Source organism: Crocodylus porosus, unplaced genomic scaffold (assembly GCF_001723895.1).
Source record: "Crocodylus porosus isolate Cpor-Errol unplaced genomic scaffold, CroPor_comp1, whole genome shotgun sequence".
NCBI lineage: Eukaryota > Metazoa > Chordata > Crocodylia > Crocodylidae > Crocodylus > Crocodylus porosus.
This window is the reverse complement of record NW_017728912.1, coordinates 20,339,592-20,364,127: the sequence shown is the minus strand read 5'-3', so window position 1 is coordinate 20,364,127 and position 24,536 is coordinate 20,339,592. Positions and strand designations below refer to the sequence as shown.

The following is a 24,536-nucleotide window of genomic DNA, read 5'->3' as shown; positions in this document are numbered from 1 at the left end:
ATGGGAATTGAGTGTGTTCAGGCTAAGGATCAGGCAGAATAGAGTGGCACCTAAAAGACTAACTCATTCAGAAAGGCATAAGCCCTCATAGGCTACAGTCTACTTCACCAGGTTCTATAAATGGACTTGCCCAGAGCTGGGGTACTACACAGAAAGGAATGAATAAACTGAAATACAAAGGATAGGGAAAGAAGGGGAAAGAACAGGGGCAGGAACCACTGCTAAGAGAGGCAAAGTTGGGTTGAAGAGATAAAAAAGGATAGACAAATCCTAACTCTACCTCACTTCGGGGCATAAGGGTTATAAAAACTAGTCCAGGTAATGAGGTAAGAATCCAGAATCTCTGTTGAAACCATACATAACATAGTCCACCGCACAGATGATTTCTTGTTCCATAATTTCATGTTCACATTAGTTTTTAAAATTTTGTTATTTAAGATCAGCTAAGGGCAGTGATGAAACATCCCAGGTGGTTAAAAGTGTTCTGCTACAGGCTTTTCTTTTGTATCTTTCTAAAACTGATGCCAAATCAGTGTCCATTTATTCTTTCATACAGGAAACACCGTCTGTCCAATATAGACAGCAGAGGGGCAGTGTAAGCAGGTGATGAAATATATGGTGTTGGTAGAGGAGCAGGTGAATGAACCCTGGGTATTATAATCTGGGTTGTTCATGACAGTGACATCTTTAATAGGCTGGAGAAGTCCTTTCAGCCCATAGGTTTCAAGAAAACACGCAGAGGTAATCAACTCTAATTTCCAGTAAATGCTTAGTTATAAGATCTTTCAGCAGCTCCGAGAGGGAGAAATGCTGGACATCATAATGAAGGAATGCATGTTTCTCAAGGGCTGATTGTGGATGGTACCAAAATGCAAGAAACTGAAGGTTAGATTAAAAGGTAAATGGATGTTTATATTTTGTCTGCCTGTGCAGTTGAGTTCGTTACATTTAATAAGTGGTCATTAGGATCATGAAAAATATAGAGCCAATTTATCAAGTGTATTGTTTCTTTTCTCTCCTCAACCCTAAACTAGAAATGGGAAAGAAAGCTTGTTCTGCTTCCAGCCACCATGGCACATGATCTATAAACTCCCACCAATAATATGCTTTTCCTAGCACCTACTTTTACTCAGAAAATGCTGCCAGAAGCATTTCTCCATTTTCTTAAGCAGCTGGGTCAAGAAAGAGGCTCCCCAACCTTGGTGGGTTGTTTAGTTCTGATTGTGTGTAGGAGGTCAGGTTGTCCCTCTCTATTTTTCTTGGTTTGTGGGGAAAAAAAGGGACAGGACTTGGAGCATGGTTGAAACATGGCATCTATCTTTTCCAATTTAAGCAATGTTTATTATTACTGCTATTGTTTATGTAGTGACAGTGGTGTGTTAGGCCAGGGGTACCCAACCTCCAACCTAAGAGTCAAATGCGGCCCACAAAGCCATCACATCTGGCCCACAGGGGTCCCTGTGGGGCAGGAAATTTAGTGGCAGGGGAATGGTGGCCATTAATTTGGTCACCCTCCACCAGCTAAATTTTAAACCCCAAGCCCTGCCCTAATGGTTGTAGCCAGGCCACACCCCCTCCCCTACATCTGGATCAGCGACCCAGCCACACACCCTTTCCCCCTCATAGGGCCAGACTGGGGCCAGGCCATGCCTCCTTTCCACATGAAGTTAAACCATGCCCTCTTCCTCCGCACGAAGCTGGGTCATACTTCCTTTTTCCCCACAGAGCCAGATTGAGGCTGGGCCACTCCTCTTCTCCCCCATGGGGTAAGACATGCCCCCATTTTTCCCCGCATGGCCAGATTGGGGCCGGGCCACTCTCCTCCCCTGACCCCAATAGGACCAAACCATCCCCTTTTTTCCCTGCAGGGCAAGGTTGCAGCTGGGCTGCCCTGCATCCCCCTCCACATGGTCAGACACTGCCCAATGCACTGGCCTCAGGGCTGGATCAGGACCACTGGCAGGATCCAGCCTGTGGTTGATGGGCCACTGCCCATCCAGCCTGCAGGGAAAAAGGTTGAGTGCCACTGCATTAGATGGTCATTGGTTACAAAATACCCTGGGTGAAGCAATCAGAACCCAAGACCCCCCACCCCCTGGAGAGTAACATCCTCACTGCCCCAAACCAGAAGTCAACAACCTTTTCAGGCCACAGGTCTATTCTAATGATACATATATTCTGTCCTAACCAGGAGGAAGAATTTGACCATGAATTCACTAGGGAACTGGTGGAGGCTGCACGCTCTGGGTACATGGTTGTCATGGGCAACTTCAACCACCCTGACATCTCATGGGAAGAGCATTCAGCCAAATCTGATCATTTGCAAAGCTTCCTCACTTGCATTAATGAGCTCTATTTGACTCAAAAATTCTACAGAACAAAAAGAGGTAAGGAGCTGCTGGATCTGGTACTAGTCAAAAGGGATGATCTAAATAGTGACCTGAGGATGGAAGGGAAACTTGGTAACAGTGATCATGAGTTGTTCACTTTCTCTATCTATGACAAAGCTGGCAAATCAGTCAGCAGTGCGGAAAGCCTCGACTTTAGGAAAGCTTTCACAAGCTCAAAAGGTTGGTTGTTGAGGCCCCTACGGGGAAGGCAGTCCATGATGAGTAGCTGCTCCTTAAGGATGTGATCCTCAAAGCACAAGGGAAGTCCATTCTGGCCCATAGGAAAGGTAGCAAAAGGGCTGGGAGACCCTCTTGGCTCAATAGGGAATTCATGGACCTCCTGAATCTGAAAAGAGATGGAAGGGATGGAAGTCAGGAACTACCATTAAGCCTCCACACCAGAAAAGCCAAGGCTAAAATTGAATTCAAACTGTCTAACAATAAAAAGTGCTTCTTCAAATACATGGGAAGTCAGAAAAAAAAACAAGGGCAACATTGGAACCAAATGGGGCAGCTGACAACCGACACCCAGAAGAAAGCTAATCTCCTCAATGACTACTTTGTGTCAGTTTTTCACTAGCCAAAGGGGATCACCTTGCCTGACAGGACACAGGACTACCAGGGTAAGGGGAATTATATGCTTGTAATTGGTGAAGATCTTGTGAGGGAACAGCTTGAGAGGCTGGACTTCCACAAGTCACCTGGCCTGGATGGAATGCACCCAAGAGTGCTAAAAGAGTTGGCTGACATCATGGCATAACCAATGGTGAGAATATTTGAGAATTCATGGCACTTGGGAGGTTCCTGACGATTGGAAGAGGGTCAATGTGGTGCCTATCTTCAAGAAAGGAAGGAAGAAAGATACAGGGAACAATAGGCCAAGCAGTTTGACCTCAATCCCTGGAAAGATCTTGGAAAAAGTCATCAAAGAAACCATCAGCAACAGGCTAATGGAAGGCAAAGTTCTGAGAGATAGCCAACATGGCTTCATTGTGGGTAGGTCTTGCTTGACCAACCTCATTTCCTTCTATGACCATGTGATACACCACCTGGACAATGGAGAAGATGTTGATGTCATATATTCAGATTTCAAAAAAGTCCTTGATTTGCTCTCCCATGATGTCATCATGGTAAAATTGGGGAACTGCAGCCTCAACAACCTTATGGTTCAATGGCTGGGGAACTGGCTCTGTGGTCAGACCCAGAGGGTGACAGTTGATGGAACTGAGTCAACATGGCACATGGTGACCAGCGGTGTCTCCCCAGGGCTCTGTACTCAGACAAGTACTCTTTAATATATTCATAAATTATCTGGATTTGGGTGTCAGAAATGGATTGCCAAAGTTCACAGATGATACCAAATTATAGGGAAGTGCAGTCACTCTAGAGGATAGGCTGGCAGTTCAGGCTGACCAGGACAGGTTCGCAAGGTGGGCAGATCAATACCTGATGACATTCAACACAGAGAAATGCAAGTGCTCCACTTTGGGGAAAAAATGCATATCATACATATAGGCTCAGCAGCGCTACACTCACTAGCACCACAACCAAAAGAGAACTGGGGGACATGACTGATCACAAGATGAATGTGAGCTACCAATGCAATGTCACAGCTGGCAAAGCAAATACAACTCTGGCTTGCATCTACCAATGCATCTCAAACAAGACCTAAGACGTCATCTTCCCACTTTACTTGGCCTTGGTGAGGCCGCAGGTGGAGTACTGCATCCACTTCTGGGCTTCACACTTTAGAAAGGATGTGGAGAAGCTTGAGAGTCCAAAGGAGAGCCACACGCATGATCAGAGGTCAAGAGAATAGGCCTTATGAGGAAAGGCTGAGAGGCATGGGACTTTTCTGCCTGGAGAAGCGAAGGCTCAGGGGTGACTTGGTATATAAGGGGTGTGCATCAGGAACTGGGAGAATGTCTGTTCATCAGGGCACCCCAAGGAAAGATAAGGTCTCATGGTCACAAACTGCAAGAAGACTGTTTTAGACTGGACATAGGAAAAACTTTACTGTCTGAGTCTCCAGAGTCTGGAATAGACTCCTCTCAGAAATGGTGTAAGCATCTACGCTGGATACCTTTAAGAAACGCTTGGATGCCTGTTTTGCTGGGGTGATATAACTGTTGGGTAGGGGGCTGGACCCGATGAACTTGCAAGGTCCCTTCCAGCCCTATGTCTTTTGAATCTATGAAATCACAGAAAATGAGGGTTGGAAGGGACCTCAGGAGGTCATCTAGTCCAACCCTGTGCTCAAAGCAAGATCATCCCTAACTAGATCATCCCAGCCAAGGTTTTGTCTAGCTGGGTCTTGAAAACCTCCAAAGATGGAGATTCTACAGCCTCTCTTGGTAGCCTGTTTCAGTGCTTTAATACCCTCCTAGTGAGACAATTTTTCCTAATATCTAACCTAAACTTCCCTTGCTGCAACTTGAGTATATTGCTCCTTGTTCTGTCATGTGCCATCACTGAGAACAGTCTACCTCCATCCTCTTTGGAACCTTCAGGTAGTTGAATGTTGCTATTAAATCCTCTCTCAGTCTTCTCTTCTCTGAGGTCAGTTCCCTGAGTCTCTCCCTCAGAAGTCACGTGCCCCAGCCCCCTAATGATTTTTGTTGCCCTCCACTGGACTTTCCCCAGTTGGTCCACATCCTTTCTGTATTGGGGTGAGGAGGGTGGGACACAAAACTGGACAGTTTTCCAGTTGTGACCTCCTCAGTACTGAATAGAGGGGAATAATCACATTCCTCAATTTCCTGACAACACACCTACTAATACAGGTCAGTATGCCATTAGCCTTCTTTACAACAAGGACACACTGACAGCTCATGTGCAGCTTATTGTCTACTGTAACCCTCACGTCCTTTTCTGCAGAGCTGCTGCTTAGCCAGTCAATCCCCAGCCTGTACCGGTACATGGGATTGTTCCATTCTAAATGCAGGGCTTTATGCCATGCCATGCATGTATTATTGCTATCTCCATACATAAATTGTGATCCATTATTATTATTTATAATAATAATGATAATATATGGGACATTTCTGTGTCTACTACTAGAGGCTGACACCTCATTTAAAAATGTCAGTGGGTCACTATGGCTGTGGTTATGACTAGTCTAGAATTTTCCCCAGAATTTTTCACCACTGTGACCACCATTTCACTTTCTCCAGGGAGGAGTAATGACTGCAGTTGAAAGGAAAACAGGAATCCTGGCACCTGCTGATAGATCTCAGTATTGTGTCATCTAGCTCCAGTGATGCCTTCTGTACTAGAGCTCCTGTGACTGCTACCAATGGCAACATTAACTGCAAGAAAGTTTAGAAACTGCAAGAAAGGGAAAAATTCTAGCCTGGACAAGAAAGCATGGCCAGTGGCAGAGAATGCAAACTATTTCTTATCATGTTTTTGAAGAACAGCAGAGGACAGTCATTAAAAGAAACAAAGGAATAACATTAGAAATGAAATATTTAAATATAAATGTCAATGTTTCATTTAATGGTGCTTGCACCTTATTTATATCAGGCTGGAAATTATTTTACTGTATCTCCCTCTACTTTTGAGTCACTTATGGTAAAACTCTTAAGCAAGATGGTTGCCTCTAGTGCTTACCTCAGGAATGCTCAGGGCTGCATTAAACCTTTAGTGGGCCCTAGGCAAAGCCCTAGTGGGCCCCTACTTAATCCTGTATATTTATATTACTTTTTCACTTAATAATTATATGTAAAATAAGCACAACTGGGCCCCTTCTTCACTTAGGGTCCTAGGCATGTGCCTAGTTTGCCTATGTGTTAATGTGGCCTGAGCAATGTTAGTTGTAATTAAACACTTACCTAAAATGATTCATTACATAATTTACACATGCTGGCAAGTGCTTCTTACCATATGGACTTCCAAACTGCTGAGCTCAGTTAAACTGGAACAGTTTCTCTATAAAGGATCACCCATGGCACTGGGAAAGGAAAAGGCCTGGCACACAAAGCTGTGTGGAGACTGTGCAGCTGATCCACTAATAACTCTCTCCCCACCCCACTTAGTCACCCATAAAGAACAATTGAAATATTGTTCTGAATTTAATGGAATAATACAGTTCTAGCATGGACTAGACTTACTTTACATATCTATTTTCAATTACTTGCCTGCATTTTCTGAAGAGAGCACATTCCCTTTTATGAGCTATATTTAAATATACAAAAGCATGTAAGAAAAATGCCTGGAGGAAAAAGGTGTTAATTACATATTTTTTAATGCACCAGGGAAGAGAGGGGAGCTATTTTACATGGGGAAAACCAGCATAGGAACTCAGAAATACAATGCAAATTTATAGAGCCTTTTCCCACTTGTTCCACTGGAATAAGAGGGCTGTGTTGACTACACCAGGGTTTTGAAAGATATAGCCTAAGGCTTGGAAATAGCCCACAAAGGTCTATCATCTGGCTGCCGGTGCTGCCTGTGGGTCTTGGAGTTGACCAACAGGCAACATGCAAGGAGCACCAGAAGGCCCCGTACGCCACACACAGCACTCACTTCAGCTACTCTGGGACCATGTTGCTGGCAGGACCCACTTAAGTGTGCATCAGCTCCATGACAGATCCAGCAGCATGTCCTGGTATAGCTGCTGTGGGCACCATGGTCCCAGAGTAGGTGGAGTAGGGCCATGCCGCATATGGCCTCTACTCCAGCTGCTCCAGGATATGCACTGGATCCAGCAGGCAGGGCCAGCTTGTAGACCAGCCCTGTGCTACTCATCCAGCCTGTGGACATGGATGGGTTTGACATCCCATGGCTACACAATGGAAGAATTACAGCTAGTAAACTCTATAGGCCCTAGAATAGCTGAAAAACACAGAAATATATGCCCAGAAAGGTTCCAACCAACTCCAAATGGTTGCTGCTGGGACCAAAGCTGGAGGTTCCTGGTCAGAGGGTCTTTCACGTCTTCTCAGGGTCAGATTGATCACTATACCCAGGGCCAGAAAGGAATTTTACCCCATGGTCAGATTGGTATGGATTGTGTAGGTTTTTGCCTTCCTCTGTAGCAGGGAGTGTGGCCTCTACCTGGGACCTTTTCAGCATATATTGACAACATGTTATAGAAGCAGGACATTAACTGATGTACTTTCCCTGCTTTGCCTGTGGCAGGTTACGGTATTAGGTCTATGTTGCGTCAGGTTTGATGGTAGTCTTATGTAGAGTTTAGATTATGGTTTGTACAGGATGGTTTAGATAGGAATGATCCTCCCCAAGCAGGGGGTAAACTAGATGCCTTCTGGAGGTCCCTTCCAGCTCTGCTTCTCTATGACACTGTAAATTATTATTTTTTTCTTTCACAGCTTGGTTCCCTTGACCTTGGGGTCAAGTCGCCAAATAGTTCCTGCCAAGAGCTGCAATTCTGGGGTGGCTTTTGATAGAAATTCTGCCTACACTTGAGGGAGGCATGATTCTCCTGTTTCTCCAAACCATAAAATGTCTACCATGTATAGAAACTTCTGCAGCGCTTAAGGACCAGAAAGATAGTCTTGTGTAGTTTGGAGATTGATTTATAGTTTTTTTGTTACGTTGTACAAGTATAGCATGATTGACACATGGCCACTCACATTTTTACTATTAGCAGTGGAAATGATATTATGGAAATTAAGAAACAGAACTGGAAGACAAGAGGCCTAACTTAATTTCAGTTCCCACTTATATCAAAGACTTATATAAGCAAGTCAGCTAATCACATTCTTCCTCAGTTCCCTGTGCAAATGGAGATGTTAATATTCCCCTATCTTGATGACTTGGGCCAGAATGCTCAAACTCAGGTGCTCGAAATGAGGTTTCTAAATCATTCTTTAGTAATCCATATTAAGGTAGTTTGATCTTCAAAAGCACTAACTGAGATTCCAAAAATCCTAGTAAGTCAGTGGCAGCTAGCTTTTATTTAAATTATTAAATAAAGATCCAAAAGTCCAGGTTTGCAAACCTTAGTGGTAAGTTATTGCACAGAACAAGGATCTATCAACATGAATATATCAAAAATAAAAAGTAATCTCTGCTAATCAAAATGGAAGCTGTTTGTAACACTTATTTTAAAAGTGGTGTCATACATTAAGATGTACAGAGTGAGGAAATCAGCTGGTCAACTATGTCAGAAGATGGAACATTACCAAAGATGGGAGATGGGGATTTATGTGCCATTGCAGCTGGGAAGTTAATAGGTTGCTCTAGCTGACAACAAAGGTGTGTGCAGTACATTGTACATGCATCCATCTTATACTAGTGGATATCATAGGGCAAGGTGGTGAAACAACTGTTTTCTGAGTGGTTATTAAACACCGGATTTCTATATTGGCTGCCATTCTAAAATTACGGCTTTTTTAAGTTATAGTTACTCCTGTTGTCTTGTGTCTTATGTTGTTATCATTTGGTAATTTGTCATCTCCTGGAAAGAAAAAACTTGGGGAAAAATCCTGTTCCTCTAAAATCAAGGGAAAAACTCCTAGTGTCTTCAGCGAGGACACAATTTCTACAGCTCTTCCTTATCTAATATTTTTTCTGAAATGAAAAAGTGGTGTACACGAGAACAGAATTGGGTCTATAACGATTAAAGTGCCCTGATGCTTTGAGCACAGTCCATTAGTTATTTATGTTTTAGCAAGTTACAGAACAGGAAAAAGTGTTATAGTAAGCAGAAAATATATAAATCTGTCCTGTAAAGTTTACAATGAAGTTCAAAAGTGAAGTACTTTCAGTTTATACTATTTTAGGAAGAGTCACTCAAGGTGTTTGGCATCCAATCTCACATTACTCAGACTGTAATGGTTAAGGAAATATAACAAATATATACTCTGGTCATTTTTTATTTGCATGTCTGCTACAGCACAGTTGATTTGTTTTACAAGATATCAGATTTCATGGACAGTGAATGTAAGTGCCAAACGTGAAAACACAATGGCAATGTAAAGGACAAGTGAGTGCTTTGGTGCACTGAGGAATATTTATATTAATTCATATCAGATACTTCTGGAAAATAATAAAGGAAAATGTCTCTTAGTGGAATAATACATTATTGTACCAAAATTACCTGATACTGTCTTTGAAAAAAAAGTCCTTTGTCCTATTTGTGTGTTGCCTGTTTATAACAAATAATCTTTGCAATCAATAGGAGTGCAAAAGTACTGTATATGTATATCCAAACGAGCAACAGGAGCATAGATTTCAAAGATCAGGCCTGTAAATGGATTCTTCCTCTTTAGCTATAAGAATGAGATACTTCTTTACTCTTTTAACCTTAACCCTTTAACACCTCTAGGCCCTTTCAGACAGAGGCAAGAAATACTGGCACAGAAACTCAAACTAGGACTACAAGATAATGGGAGCTTTGCCATTCATTCAAGTCAGATTTTCACTGATTGCAATTCTGATTGTGTTTTATATGAAAAAAGCACACATGAAAACATTTTTAAAAATGTGGAGACTTGCCCAATAAAGTAATAATTTGCTCACACAGCAGTACTTATATTTTACTGTATTTGGCTTTAGCATTAGGGAGGTCACTGAAGTAAAACAACGAAGAAGTAAATAAAGAAGGAGACTGGTTATCAAAAGGGCAACTTCACACAAATGTTGATTTTGCTGTGGCTTATCCTATTTGTATTCACTGCTGCAAAAAAAAAAAGCAGCAGTTAATTAGCTCTCCTATATTGCTTTACATCAGCAGATCTTTATTAATGGCTGCTGTAACAGTAGGATGAGGAAAAGCAGGGAAGGTACCAACCAGAGAAAGGAAAATAACTAGCCAGAGGACAGGAGGGTTAGGGGTAAAAAAAGGATGAAAAAGGAAAGTGTAGAATATTGATGAACTGGGAAGGAAGATACAAACAGGAAGAGCAAAGAGTTAATGGGGTGCAATGAAAGGAGGGCATTCCATAGAGGCATAATGGAAGAGGGAGCAAGAGAAGGAGCAGGTGACAGGACACATTTTTTCCTGAGTCTCTAGGCTTGCTTTTCTAATACAGGAGATGCTGGAAGAAAGAGACTTAGAGATGAAGGGACCATTAGATCAACTGGTCTGACCTTTTATATATCACAGGCTCTTACATTTCACTTAGTTATTCCTGTATTGAGTCCAATAACTTGTGTGCAACTAAAATACAAATCGTTTGTTGGCTAAAGCACATCTTCCAGAAAGGCATCCAGTCCTGATTTGAAGACATCCAGAAATGGAGAATCCACCACTCTCTTTGGAAAGCAAAGCAAGATGAGAGAGACACAGGAAGGAAAATAGAATACAACTGAAAATATGTCTTCGCTGCTTCACTTTCTTTTATTGCTAGCAACAGCTGAGGGCTGTTGGCACTTAAGCCAAGTACTAAAATGGTCAGATGCATCCAGTAAGGGTGGATACAGAGAGGATACAGTGGCATGGCTGCACCCCCTTTCTGGACCGCACCATACCATGGGATCTTCTGGAGACCTTTTCAAGTCCCTAAAGCAAATGAAAATCCCCCTTCTCTTCCCTTCCCTTTCATGCTCAGAGGTACACCTCCTCACTTTTCTTCCCTCCCGTCCCACCACCTGGTGCTGCTGCTTTCCCTACTGGCCTGGGGATGAGGGAAGCACATGAGCCATTCCTGCCCACCCCACCCAGTCTGTGCAGGGGCTGGGCTCAGCTGGGGACTGGAACAGCAGCAGTGGGGATGGACAGCAGGGTTCCCCTCCCCTAAGCTTGCTCCTGGGGTAACCAAGCACTACTACATGGGAGCTACTCTCCCATGGCACTGTTGCTGCTACATGGGAGCTACTCTCCCATGGCACTGTTGCTGCTGCCCCCATCTCCAGATGTGACCAGCCCCTGTGCAGCCTGGCTGGCTCAAGCTTCCCCTGGGACAGCAAGAAAAGCAGCAGTGGCACATAGGGGTGGTGAAATGGGGGTGGAGGGGAATGGGACATGCTTCTCAGCATGAAGGGGAAGGGAGGGGGGACTGTCACCTGCTTTAGGGACTCAAAATGCCCCCAGAACCTCCCAATGGTGGTCTGTCCATACTGGTGGGGGTGGAGGAGGCTGGGAGCTAGGGCTTTGGTCCCTGGTTCAATTTGGTGGAGATTCGGCACAATTCAGTGGCTAAATCTCCGAACCCGAATTGAATCAGGAGACACTTTAACCTCTCCGAATTGAATCAGAGCCCTCCAAATCGATTTGGAGAGATTTGGTGATTTAGACATAGACACAGTTTTAAATGTTTTTTCTACATACCTTGAGGTACCAGGCACAGCTCAAGGTATGCCTGGTACGAATGCTACAATGCTGGGGCACATGGAGTGTCCCACAGGAGCGTGGGGGCCCCCCCCAGCATGCTCGGCAGAAGACTCGCAAGTGGACCACAAATGCCTCTGGTCCACTTCTGGGTCCTCCGGGGAACGTGCTGAGGGGGCCCCCTTTCACCTCCCGGGCTGGGTGACTGGTGCCTCCTGGGTCTGGGGAGGCACCTGCGGTCCCCCCACAGCTGACTGCCGAGCTGGGGGGGCACAGTCCCCCACCCCCATGTACTCCCCAGTGGACCCAGAAGTGTACCAGAAGTACTTCTGGTCCACTTCTGGGTTTGCTGCCAAGCATGCAGGGGGCCTCCCATGTTCCTGTGTGATGCTCCATCTGCTCATTACAGCATTCATGAGCCGTACCTGGTACTTTGAGGTATGGAGAAAATACAATGAAAGCTGTGTCTATGGCCTAATCACTGATTCTCCAAATCAGCATTGAACCTTCAGATTCAGATTCAGCCTAATTGAAACAGGACAGTGATCTGAATCAACTAATCAAATCACTGTCCCTGATTCGGGCTGAATCCGAATCCAAATTGAATATGGTCTCTTTCACACACTCCCTATTGGGAGCAGGAAGTGTAGCCAACCCTGCAGTCCAAGTTTCTGTTCCCGCACCCACTTTGGGAAATCCTGGATCCACCACTGCCTTCAGTAATACCACTTCAGGATGGGAAGGCCTCCAAATAAAGTCTAAGTGCTGCAGCAATGGATACAGACAGTTCAGGAGTGTGCTCTGCCCTCTGACTAAGCGGAGAACACAATTCAATAGTAGGGCTATCTGTGAGACATCACATGGGGATGAGATTTCTGACTAAGAACTTGTCATCTCTAATACGGAAGTTCATCTGCCTGAACACCCAATATCTGCAATCACCTACGATCGCTCATTTTGGAAAGCCTTGGAAAAGGGCAACAGAATAGAGTTGTTGTCCTAAATGTTCCCAAAACACGTAAAAGACCTGTATCACTGTAATGGAAATTTGTAACACTTGCCCAATGGATAATTTTTAAAGGTCCAACAAGCATGTAAGAAATAAAGCATACAAAAAAAAAATCACACCTCTTTTGATATTTACACCATTTACACTTTCATTTGTATTGCTGGACGTGCAAACTGATTTCAGCTCCTCATTTACTGGCATATACTCACATCTGCTGCACAGGCACTTGTGTCACTCATCTGCTGATCAGACCTATGAAAATTTGGCCTAAAACCTCAGTATCTCAGCAAGTTGCATTTTTCCCTTTTCAAAATAGAGGAACAATTATCCATTACGAAAAACAACATCTGGTTTACAAAACATGCTATATTTTCCTAAGAGATGCCAAACTTCATTAAAAAAACAACAGAGCCCTATTACCGTTTTAGGGACATTAAAGAGCAAAACTAAATGACAAATTTTCCACTGCCACTTGCATTTGTAATACAAAACAAGTGATGACCAAGAGGAGTTTTTGGAGAGGAGAATAATTGTCTTAGGAGACAAAGGCTGAAAAATTATGTGCCAGCTTTTAGCCCTCAATAAATTTTTGTAAAGAAGTACATTACACAATAATTTATTCAGAGATTTACATTGAATGCTGGGTCAGAATCACACACAGAGTGCTGTGCAGCAGCTTTGGCTATGTACTTCATGGATCAGAACAAAATTATTAAACACTTAGAGGCAGATGGAGCTATGAGAATCTATACTAGCTGAGAATTTGCCCCCAGGCTTGCAAAACTTGGAGTTCAAGCCAACAGAACTAACTTCCCAGTCTCTGTTTTGAATTCACTTTACATTAGGATGTCTTCTTTTTCTCCTCAGATGAACAATACTATGCTTTCAGTTTCAAAATGTGGCACTTGAGAATATAGAGTCTGATACTGAAATCTTCCACTGTCCTTCAAGGATGACAGTTTCTTATGAAAAACTCCAGGATCAGGCCCTTCTGTACAAATGAGGGGGGGGGAAACAAAATTAAGCTACAGTTTTTTAGTCTAGTAACTCATACTAGATAGGCATGCATTTGTTAGTTCTACAGATGTTTTACCTTATTTTGAGGGGCGTGGTTTTTTTTTTTTTACTCTGAATGATCACTATAGCCATAAAATTACATTTGAATCCTGAAAACAAAGGGTCTTCTTTACTACTGCACTTTGGTTGTCCTGTGCTGGGATGGAGAAGCAAAGCAATTGTAAAGCTGGCTTACTTGACCATTAAGCCAGATTTCTGCCTGCTTTTTGTCTCTGGAGTGGCTGATACAAGCTACTAAACATGGACAAAACATTTTAAAAAGTTCCTCCTTCCCCCAGAGATAAAAAACATAGCCCAATCACTGATGTTATTTGTTACTTTAGCATTACTGTTGTAAGTTCAAATATTATAGTTATAAACAGAAAAGCACCAATTCCTAAAAGGAATCTGGACAGGAAGACAATTAAACACCCCACACCCAGACTCCATCTTATTTTATTTTAATACTCTAAGAACTTTAATATTTCAGTGCCAGGAGTTGAGGTTTCCTGTTGCTAAACCACAAATGAGGCACTCACTGGTAGTCTGCACTGGAAATTCTTATTCCTGATGCAAAAGGATGAGAAACTCAAATATCCTCTAAGTTCTCATACTAAAAAGTTGTTGAATATATTGTTCAGAGTACAAAGGTGAATGAAACACAGGGACAGATTAACACAGGACCTCCATGATACCGCAGGGAAGCTGAATTCCTGCCAATCTGGTCTAAAAGTTGGGCAGGGGGGAGTTTATCTTGACAGAAGAACACACAATAAGTCAGACCGAATGCATCTTGCAAGTAGAGTTCAACTATACCTTAATCCCAAGAGGGAGGACAGGGCAGCAACTTCAGCGAGCTGGCACCCAGGTAGCTGCAAGGGCTTTACATTGAGAAAGGGTTGTAGAGGGGTTCATGACCTCCCAACTCCCCACCTCTCCTAGCGAGTCCATGGAAAAAGAGAAGGTCATGCCCTCTACACTCCTATTTGTATTTTAAAGCACAAGGGATGGACTAAGCTCCTGCATGTCTGAGCACAAGCCCTCCTGTCTCATGGTTTCATAGATTCACAGAAGTTTAGGGCTGGAAGGGACCTCGTGAGATCATCAAGTCCAGCCCCCCTTGCTCCCCAGCTCTCAAGAACCTCACAGACAATCCCATCCCCATGCTGTTACAGCCAAACATCCCTCCAGTCCTAATGCCCCCTGTTGTCCTAATTTAATCTGAAGTATGTGTATTAATCAATGCAGACCGGAGGGGGCGGGGAGGAAGGGGAGGAGAGGTTGGTTTCTTTTTAAGGAAAAGCAGGCAAATAATCAATTGGTGGAAACTGTCTTAATTTCATTTAAAGCAGAGGACCTCTTTATTAACTGAATCAAAAAATTTCTTCCTACAAATCCATATGCATTAAAATGATTTAAAATGTCCTGTGCATAAAGGCATTACCTACTCAAGTATATAAGAAGTAACACACAACATGGTGTGCAATTGTTGTGAGATAACGATGAGCCTGGGGTGCGCTCTGAGACACTGGCTGTGAGGACATGCTGTTACCTCATTATCTCCCAACAGTCACTCTCCCAGGAGCTTTATTCCACTCAAAAACTTGCATGCCTTACTGTTTGTAAGAGGAAAAAACAGCAAATCTAAATATTTTCAAGCTGTGCAGTGGTTGGTTCATAATCCCAACAGTTGGAAACTTAGTTTCTGATTCTAATAATGCTTTGCACATCAAGGCACTTGACCAAAATTAGGCCTCACAACTCCCACACAAGGTAGATGTTGTAATTCCCATTCAAATAATGCAAAGCTCAGTCCTCAGCGTTTTTGAGCCATTCTATGAATTTTAATACTAGTTTTATTATGCGTTTATCCCTATTATGATATTGGGCTTATTTAGTATGCAGAAGAGAAGGCAGAGGGGGGATTTCATAGCAGCCTTCAACTACTTGAAGTGTGGCTCCAAACGGGATGGAGCTGGACTGTTCTCAGTGGTGGCAGATGACAGAAAAAGGAGCAATGGCCTCAAATTGAAGCAAGGCAGGTTTTAGGTTGAATAATAAGAAAAACTTTCTCATTAGGAGGGTAGTAAAACACTGAAACAGGTTACCCAGAAAGGTTGTAGAGCCTCCATTCTTGCAGGTTTTTAACACCCTGCTAGGCAAAGCCTTGGCTGGGATGAGTTAGCTGGGGTGGTCCTGCTTTGAGCAGGTGGTTGGACTAGATGACCTCCTGGGGTCTCTCCCAACCATAATTTTCTATGATTCTATGAATCAGAGATGCATAAACCTCAATGAGCAACAGTTCACTTCACCATATGCTATGAGCTTCTGCATCTCTGATTCAGTTAGTTTATAAGGTGCAACTCCACCCTGCCTTCTGCCTGACTTCAGATTAACGGGGTAAGTACCTCTCTCTTTCATGTTACAATCATGTTAGCTTCTAGACCCTAAGTTAACGTAACTGTGTTAAAATGAATATAGATTAGGTGGGTACTATGTAGCATTTTAAATATAGCTATCACAAATGACCAAATTTGATTAAAAAAACAACCTGCTCCTCAGTTTAAACATCCCCTAAAGTGTTTGTTAATGTTAAATTGATCAGTAGTATATATATTTAAGTAAGCAACTATTTTCATTTGTGGGGTTTTTTGGTTTTTTTTGAGGAAGCTGGCTGACAGAAGGTATTCAGTATATTAGTAAACTATGCTACTGGTGACTCTTTTTGCCAAGGTGCATACAGTTAATGTATGGATTTTTAATAAAGAAATTAAATTAAAATAATTAAAAGGTTAATAATGTTAACATTTAAATAGTCATCTTTGGTTTCAGAGTTGACATGCTCCTGAGATGGTTATAGCAATTCACACATATTTGTGTGCCAACAACTGTTTCTCACTGTAATTTGTGTTAAAAAAGACTGCTGCATCTAAAGTGGATTAATCCCCGGAAAAGACAAATGCTCCTGAATTGAAAGAAGCTGTATGATTTTTTTATAAAGACCTTATTAAAGGTCTCCTAGCCAATGATGCTGAGGGGATACTATAGATGAGAGCATCCACAGTGCTTTTGATTCTGTTCCTCTCCTTTCTCCTTTACTATTTCTATTTTTGGGATGGATGGCTCCACCTCTGGTCATCAGTGGCAAAACAGTTGTAGGCACCTTGGACTTCTGCAAACATTATCCAGTGTGGTGACCCTATGTCAAGACCCTAAATAAACTTAACCCATAGTGCACTAAAATAAACCACCAGAAGAGCTCTACAGTAGGCCTAAAAAGCCCTCAAAGCTATAATGCAAGAGGCAAGGATTTCTGTGGATGATATATGATTTGTTGGACCAATTGGTTTGGATAGACAAGCTTGTGAATGCAAAGCATTCTTCATCAAGAAGTTGGTCCAATAAAAGATACCACTCACAAAATTGTTGCCTCTCACATAATTCCTGCACTACATCACTGCAACATTTCCAAAGCTATTTTAAACATTATTATTGATAAGCAATCAAAACACAGAAAAGGGGCTCAGGAGAAAAAAAAAAACCTGATTAAAATACCGGTTGGCACTTCAAAAAAAAAAAATCATTATGTTCAAATGAACAAGCCCCAGGATTCTAAATGCCTGATCCCAGCAGGGTATTTCAGAGTCTAGAAATGTTCTTTTTTTTTGTTTCACCAGCCTCTAAGAATATGTACCTGCTGCTACCAAAATAATTTGAAGTTTGGCTTGGTAAAAATATCAGCACGCCTGCTCAAAATTGCAGAAGTTCAGTTTGAATTTTAAAAATTCAAACTAATTTATACCTGATTCCTGAACCAATGGTCTTTTTACCTACAGAGTATCATGGGTTGTGATTTGCTCAGTTCTTATACGAAAGAAAGAATGACCTGCACTGCAGTGGAAGACCTCACAGGGTAAGAAGCTGTGAATGGACCACCTACTTTGTACACACTAGCTAGACACTATTTGATCCCCTCAGCGGGCTTTTTTAAAGCACTGGAATTCATTTTATCTTGAACTGAATAGAGTTAGTTTTCTTGATGCAGCAGAAAACATCTATTCTCAAATCAGTATGCTTGTAAAAAAAAAAAAAGCCCTCATATCACCACTGAATGAATAGGCAGATTCTCCCATATAGATGAGTAATAAACTGCACAGAGAGAATAATACTCTCTAAGTTTCGACTGTGATATTTCCTCTGTAGGGTTCCATCAGAAAAGGGCTCAGGATTGTAACCACAAAGATAGATGAGGATTTGGCCCTATGCAAGAGTGACTAGATATTCTACCATTCAATGCTCTGGAAGGAGTCATACATAGGGGCTGTGGCAGTGGAACTTTATGCAGCTGACCTATTTCCCCATTTACTATCTTGGTTTCCAACTGTTTCTGTAAGTTGAGAGCATCTGGCCCTCATTGTCATTCTGTACTTTCCTTACAAATGTAGATCCAAGTAGGCTTGTGACAAAGAAGGGTTGAGGGAATAAAATAAAACCACAGAACTATTTAAACTGTTTAGGAATCAGGAAACAGAAGAAACAGGTACTTACCAGCAATCCTTGCTCGCCTGGTTTTCCTGGCTCTCCCTTAAACATAGATTTGATCAATATCAATATCAATGTTATGTACATTGAATTTCCATTTATTAATATTAAAGCAATTTAAATTACATCAAAATGTAATGAAGCACATATAACAGCTCTATGACCATCTAATATACATTACTGTTATTTCTGGCTGTTAATCTAACAGGCCAAAATCATGCCCATGCCGGTCTCAAAGAATTGATATTTATTTTTCAGTTTTTTAATGAAATTACTCTCTTAATTCAGTGATTTTTAAATACCAAATATGTTGATACCCCTCCTGTTCTAATAAACAGATAGATAGCACTCCTTCCCTGTAAAAAGTAGTTTCTAGAGCACATGCAGTTGTTTTACATATATATCCTTAGACTTATTTTTTTACATTTCAGAATAATTTGCAGTTACATGCTGTATTCTGTGGTAGTAGAGCTGAACTGCCTTTTGCAAATTCAAACATTAAGATATTAAATATTAAAAAGTTCAGGGTTGAGATTTTCAAAACCAGTTAGGGATTTTACCCACACAATTGCCTTAGGAATTAATAGGGGCTCTATAGCTTTGAAAATCTCAACCTTGAACTTCTTAATATTTAATGTGTTTATGTTTGAATTTGCAAAAGGCAGTTCGGGTCTACAACCACAGAATATAGCATGCAGGTGCAAATTATTCTGAAATGTAAAAAAAAATAAGGGTCTAAGGATACATACATAAAACAACTTTGTGTGCTTTAGAAACTACTTTTTAGAGGGAAAGAATACATTTCCAAATCCATTCTCTCATTGAGCAAGTCACAAAAGGATTAACAGGTTCGCTAAAGGACACAAACATTTTCATTTGCTCAGCAGCATACAAAGATACAAGGTATTGCTGATGAACTTTCACAGAAAGAAGCAAAACAGAATCAGGACTGTCTCAGTTTCTCTCAGGATCTGGATGTGTCTTGCAACACAAACAAACATGCCTGCACTAACTAGCTGAACATAGTGAAGCCGTCAGAGCATTGGTTTCAGTTCCAAGTAAGCACTTGACTGACTCTACAAAGACGCACCGAAACATGTGCTATGGTGCCTTCAGACTTCAAGGTAGACATAACTTCACAATATGCTAGATGTCCAAAATTTAAAAGCATGCTGTGCTTCCAGATCCACATGCTGTTGGACATGATCACTGGGAAAGCACTAGTGTTGGTGCTGGTATGACTCTGTGGTGCTGCCTCTTCAGGCAGGGAAACAGAAACTAGAGCAACTAGAGGAAGGCCCATCGGTTGGTTGTTTTCTTTTAAATAGAGTCACAGGGGAGGTAGAGTGCTGGGTCCCACTGATGATTATTCTTGAATGGAGTTTGGTAGAGGTGGCAGTAGCTGACAGGGTCTTTGCCCTCAGCCATGGAATTATGGAGTGTCCTTGTTCTTACACTCCCTTGTCACTGTTTTGTTGACTTTGTATGACCAATGTGACCTCAGGTCCACTTGTATTTTAAATCAAAATGAAGCTGTCAGCCTGGTAAAACTAATGCAACTCAAAGGTAGTTTGGGGCATGCTTATGAGGAAAAGTGTAGATGCCTACGCTGATATTCAACATGCTCCTGACTCAACAGTTGTCCAGGTGGAAGAGTGATGATATTGATTTGTTGATGCTCAACTTAAAGCACCACTTGTGAGATAGTCAGTGATGAGTTCCATGTCAGTACTCAGTGTCTTTTCCAGTTCTGGTGTCTGTTCCTTTGGTGACTATAGTGACATCATCAGTGTACACATATTGCTTAGATGTTGTATGCGGGTAGTCTGAGATATATACATTGAAAAGTACTGGTGGTAGCACTGACCCTTGGGAGTCATTATATTGGTCCCTCACCTATAAACCATATCCAGGAGGTCAGCAGTAAAGTTTCTGCATGGGTAGCTGCCTTAAGATGTTTAGACAGCACAACACAGGGTGCCAACTTCAAAGTGCCCAGAACCACCGCACTTGCAATGATATATGCCCCATGAGTATACTGTGTTCCTGTATGGTCCACAAGTTGTCACACTAAAAAGTTTGACACTGTACTTAACAATGCAGAGACTCGTAACAAGTTGCACAACTTATACACACACAGATGTCCTCCCTGTACGCTCAGGCATTAGACCAAGTGATATGAGAAGACAGATCCTAACATCATTACTGGCAACAGAGGCAAGAGATGACAATAATCACCTGCTCCATCAATTATTAAGTGCAGAGCTGAACAGATGGAGGCTTAAGAGGCTCAAAAGTCGTAAACTGTTTGTACATGAAGCCCACAAACTCCTGAAAGAACCTGGGGATGCTGAACTAAATCTATGGATGGCAACAGAGTGGGCCAATTGCTGGGAAAGGTCAAATCTATTCCTACAGCATTTTATAGCAACACCAAACAAGGCCCCCATTGGGCATGACCTTGACAGAGAAGAATGGGTCAAGCTAAACAGACTGAGATCTGGATAGAGATGCTTCAAAACAGCACCTCAGAAGCTGAACACCTTCGACTGCCCGCTGTGTGAACACAGTGCTCAACAAACAGCACAGCACTTAATCTAAAGTTGCAATATCTCTACCAATGCCCAGACAGGGCAGATGGAATCTGCATATTGAGCCACAATACCAGACAGTGGCTCATAGATTTGGAAGTTGATCTGTAATGCCATATGAAAGAGGAAGAGAGCCAGGTAGATCCTATTGTTTTTGGGCCTTGCACCCACTTTATAATTTTTTTTCTGTCAAGCTAAATATCAGTCAATCAGCTACAGAAGTAAAAGCTGTGGTGTCAGGATGCCAGGAATCTGGAAATGTCACTCCCAGGAGCCTGAAGGCAGAGGTTATGTCTGCTCTAGGAGAAGAGCAGCCCCAGACAGATGCAAAACATCTACAGCAGCATTATGCAGTAATTAGTGAGGGAGCATTATAAAATTCTAAACTGCTGTAACTTCTGCAGCTGCATTACTTGGGAGACACATTGTAGGTCATTATCCGGGAGTATCAGCCCCATCTGCGCTTACTTTGTAGAGAAGTAGGGATGCTTAACATCTGACAGGAGGCACTTGGGACCAGGTTTACAAAGGTATTTAGGTATTTAAAAATGCAGATAGCCACCAAGTTGGAACTTCTTGAAACTGCTGCAGACAGGAAGCAGTTATAATCCTCGTCTGACCTACACTACTGTAACACAGAAGGTAGGACAGAGTGACTTACTAAGTAAGCTGCAGAGGGTGAATGTGGGGGTAAGAGCTGCTTTAATTAGAGTGGCTCTGAGAGCTGCTGTAATTAAAGCATCGCAACGTCTCATGTATCAGCTTCCCCATGCTTCAAAATAGCAGCAAGAGTACTTTATCTAAAGCTTGTTCGACCAGCTTTAGGTCAAACTCCCCTGCTGCTATTTTGAAGTGTGGGGATGCTGATGCATGAGATGCAGAGGATGGCTGGAGCACAGTAATTACCACACTCCAGCAAACTTGACTAATTTAGTCTGCTCTGCTGGTCTGTAATTACAGTGTGTGGGAGCAGCCTCCATGCTCATGTACAGGCACCCCAAGGTGCCACCATGCCCTGCCTTCTGCCTAGCTTCAGGTTAGCAAGTCTAACTACCTCTTGCTACTGTAATACAGTATCTTAGTACCTCTGAAGGCAGTGAAGTTGTACCAGTTTGAAATTTCAAAGGATATTCAAATAGGGTCCAAATTTTTTTCTTAGCAGCACAGGAGTTGCACAGCACTGGCAAGGCGAAGTAGGTAGCCAATCTGAAGTTTCAAAAAGGGATGGCAGTAGAATAACAACCATATTCTAATCAAAGGTTTTTCAAGGCAGCTTTCATAAAGCATAAGGCTTTCATAAGTATGTCAAGTCTTGTTGTGTTTTCCCAGAGTTGAAATGCCATCATTACATTATGTTCTACATATTTGTTCAGTTAATATATATTTAGATAAGGTGCTCAAAATGGGATTAGAACAGGAGCTTGGATGCATTTCCTTTTTGGTCCTATAGGGAAGGTATGTTTTCCTGTTCTGGCCCCACATGTGGAAACATGAATTTTTCTTTGCGATATTGTTTCTGTTTCCTGTAAGACTAAGAAAAGGTGCAGGGCAGGGGACTCTCTCTTTTCAAAACAATAAGGAGTTTAGTAGTTCACAAAAGTTTAATCTCAAGGCATTTCCAAGGGTTGTTAAATATACAGTCCTACAACTTCTGCATTTATGTTTTGGTTGAAAAAAAAAGTTTTAACGCTCAGACTTCCAACAATGCGTCAAAGAGCTAAGGGCCCAGATCTGCCTCCTGAACCAATGATGGCTCTATTTTATTCTATTACTGTATTCTATTACTAGCCCCACAGAATATGGACTGTCTGAAGAATATGGTACTACTCCAGCCTGAGCAAGAATGGCAGAATATGACTTTAAGGAAAATAACTGAAGCATAGCATCATACTTCACACAGAGCTTAATAATCCATTTTCTCCAATTTCATGAGATCTTCATTAGGGGATTAAAAGTCAAACTAGTACATGTAATGATCTAGTTTCAAGCTTAGTTTTAAATGAAGAGCTGAATGGAAATTGTTTTGTCTTGCTAACAAAGGGGCTGCCCTGCATTGCAATGATTAAAATAAGAGGAAACAATCTAGAAATCTCTGAATCTGAAGGAAATGATTATCAGGACTGGGAGCCAGCTGACCTGGGTACTACTGTTCTTGGTCCCGCTACTTACTTTTTATTGTAAATGTCACATAATTTTTGTTTCTCCATTAATATTTCCCACTTCACAGGAGCACTTCAGACACCACAGACAGACTTGAAGCTAACTCACCGGTACTCCAGGCATCCCTCGAGGGCCATCTTTCCCAGTATCTCCTGGAGGACCTCGGGGTCCTGGTGGCCCTGGAGGACCAGGGGGTCCAGCCTGTCCTTGGTCCCCCTGAACAGAAGTCAACAAAATCATCATTAGAAGTTTGTCTTCAAGTGTACCATCTCCAACACCAAGACACTGATTTACCCAGAAGTAGTTCATGATGGGCTGAAACAGCTGTTGCTGTGCTGGATGCTCATTTTGAGCATGGATAACAGTTTCTTCATTGCTCATAACACAGACTGAACTTTGCCTCTGAAGACTAGGGTGCCGCACATCTGCCATGGAACAAACCATGCTGTGTGAGGCTCAAGTTCTGAACTAGTTGTCCAATGAAGGCCATACACTGATGTAGTGCCATACAAAACTCTACTCACCCAAAGCATGTAACCATTGTCCAAAGCATGTCATCGTTTTGAATGAGCAGTTAAAGCATTCCCTTTGCCTTTGTTACCATCATGACAAAGGTTGAAGAAGTAAGTGTGTGCGAGAGAGCTGTTAAAATGGCATGGCAGTTTTGTAAGGATCAACAATGAAGCACTAACAGAGTTCTAAAATGAGGATGCAACATAATTGCCTTGCTGAAAAGTTGTTCATCTAGTTCATCTGTTTTTGGCAGATGTTTTAAAGTGATAATTAAGTGGGTATCTTAATGGTTTAGACGAGTTCATTTTGTAATAATCTAATTTACAAAGAAGACTGTGGAAGGACATTATCTTCCATCCAAAAATAGTAATATATATTACTGTTTCCACCATAAGACTACTGCAAAACACTAAAAACAAGCCTCTCTAGCTGAATTTTAAATTTGAACTTTTTAGCAAAGCACCATATAATTTCCACTTGGGTTACACACAAATATATTTCACTAAAAAAATATGTGGATCTGAGATATTTTCCAGTGATTAACCTGCAATAAGAAGGCATCTGACAAAAAGCATAGTACAGAGTAAAAAAATTAAATGTAAAGAAGAACCAGAATCCAGCAAGATTAAGCACTACCTTAATGAGGCGGCGTTTAATGAGCTGCTGATCAGCAGAGAGAAACCCATGATTGATTTTAGGAAACACCATCTGATCAGGCAGGTGAGGTCAAAGGTTGAAGTTCAGAGATGAGAGAATTGAAGAATAGACATCAGAAGGCCCCAAGAAAGAAATAAAGATATATACATTAGATTTATAGCAGCTAATATAAAATAAACTGGTGCTTATGTCTAAGAAAAATCTGTGCCTTTTCTTTTAAAGAAGTTAACATCTAGAATCACTAGATACCTTTATATAAATATCTTTATTAGTCATGTGCTAATTGTAGGCAATATATAGCAGGTTTTCTTCACATCAATTCTTGTAGTAGTCTCTGTCCTTTTTCTTTATATAAACCCAGGGAACTAAAATGAGTACTT

At 41.9% G+C, this 24,536-nt stretch overlaps 1 protein-coding gene across 1 annotated transcript in view; it reads right to left on the bottom strand.

The window, feature by feature from the left end:
* The window catches only part of COL25A1 (collagen type XXV alpha 1 chain), a 526,117-nt gene that overhangs the window by 119,113 nt on the left and 382,468 nt on the right, over nucleotides 1-24,536 (bottom strand). Inside the window, exons 10-12 of the mRNA XM_019533963.1 lie at nucleotides 24,136-24,207; nucleotides 23,095-23,202; nucleotides 18,242-18,277 (exon numbers count right to left, since the gene is read on the bottom strand). Of these exons, the coding sequence (XP_019389508.1) occupies nucleotides 18,242-18,277; nucleotides 23,095-23,202; nucleotides 24,136-24,207 (216 nt within the window). The remainder of the gene's footprint in view (nucleotides 1-18,241; nucleotides 18,278-23,094; nucleotides 23,203-24,135; nucleotides 24,208-24,536) is intronic.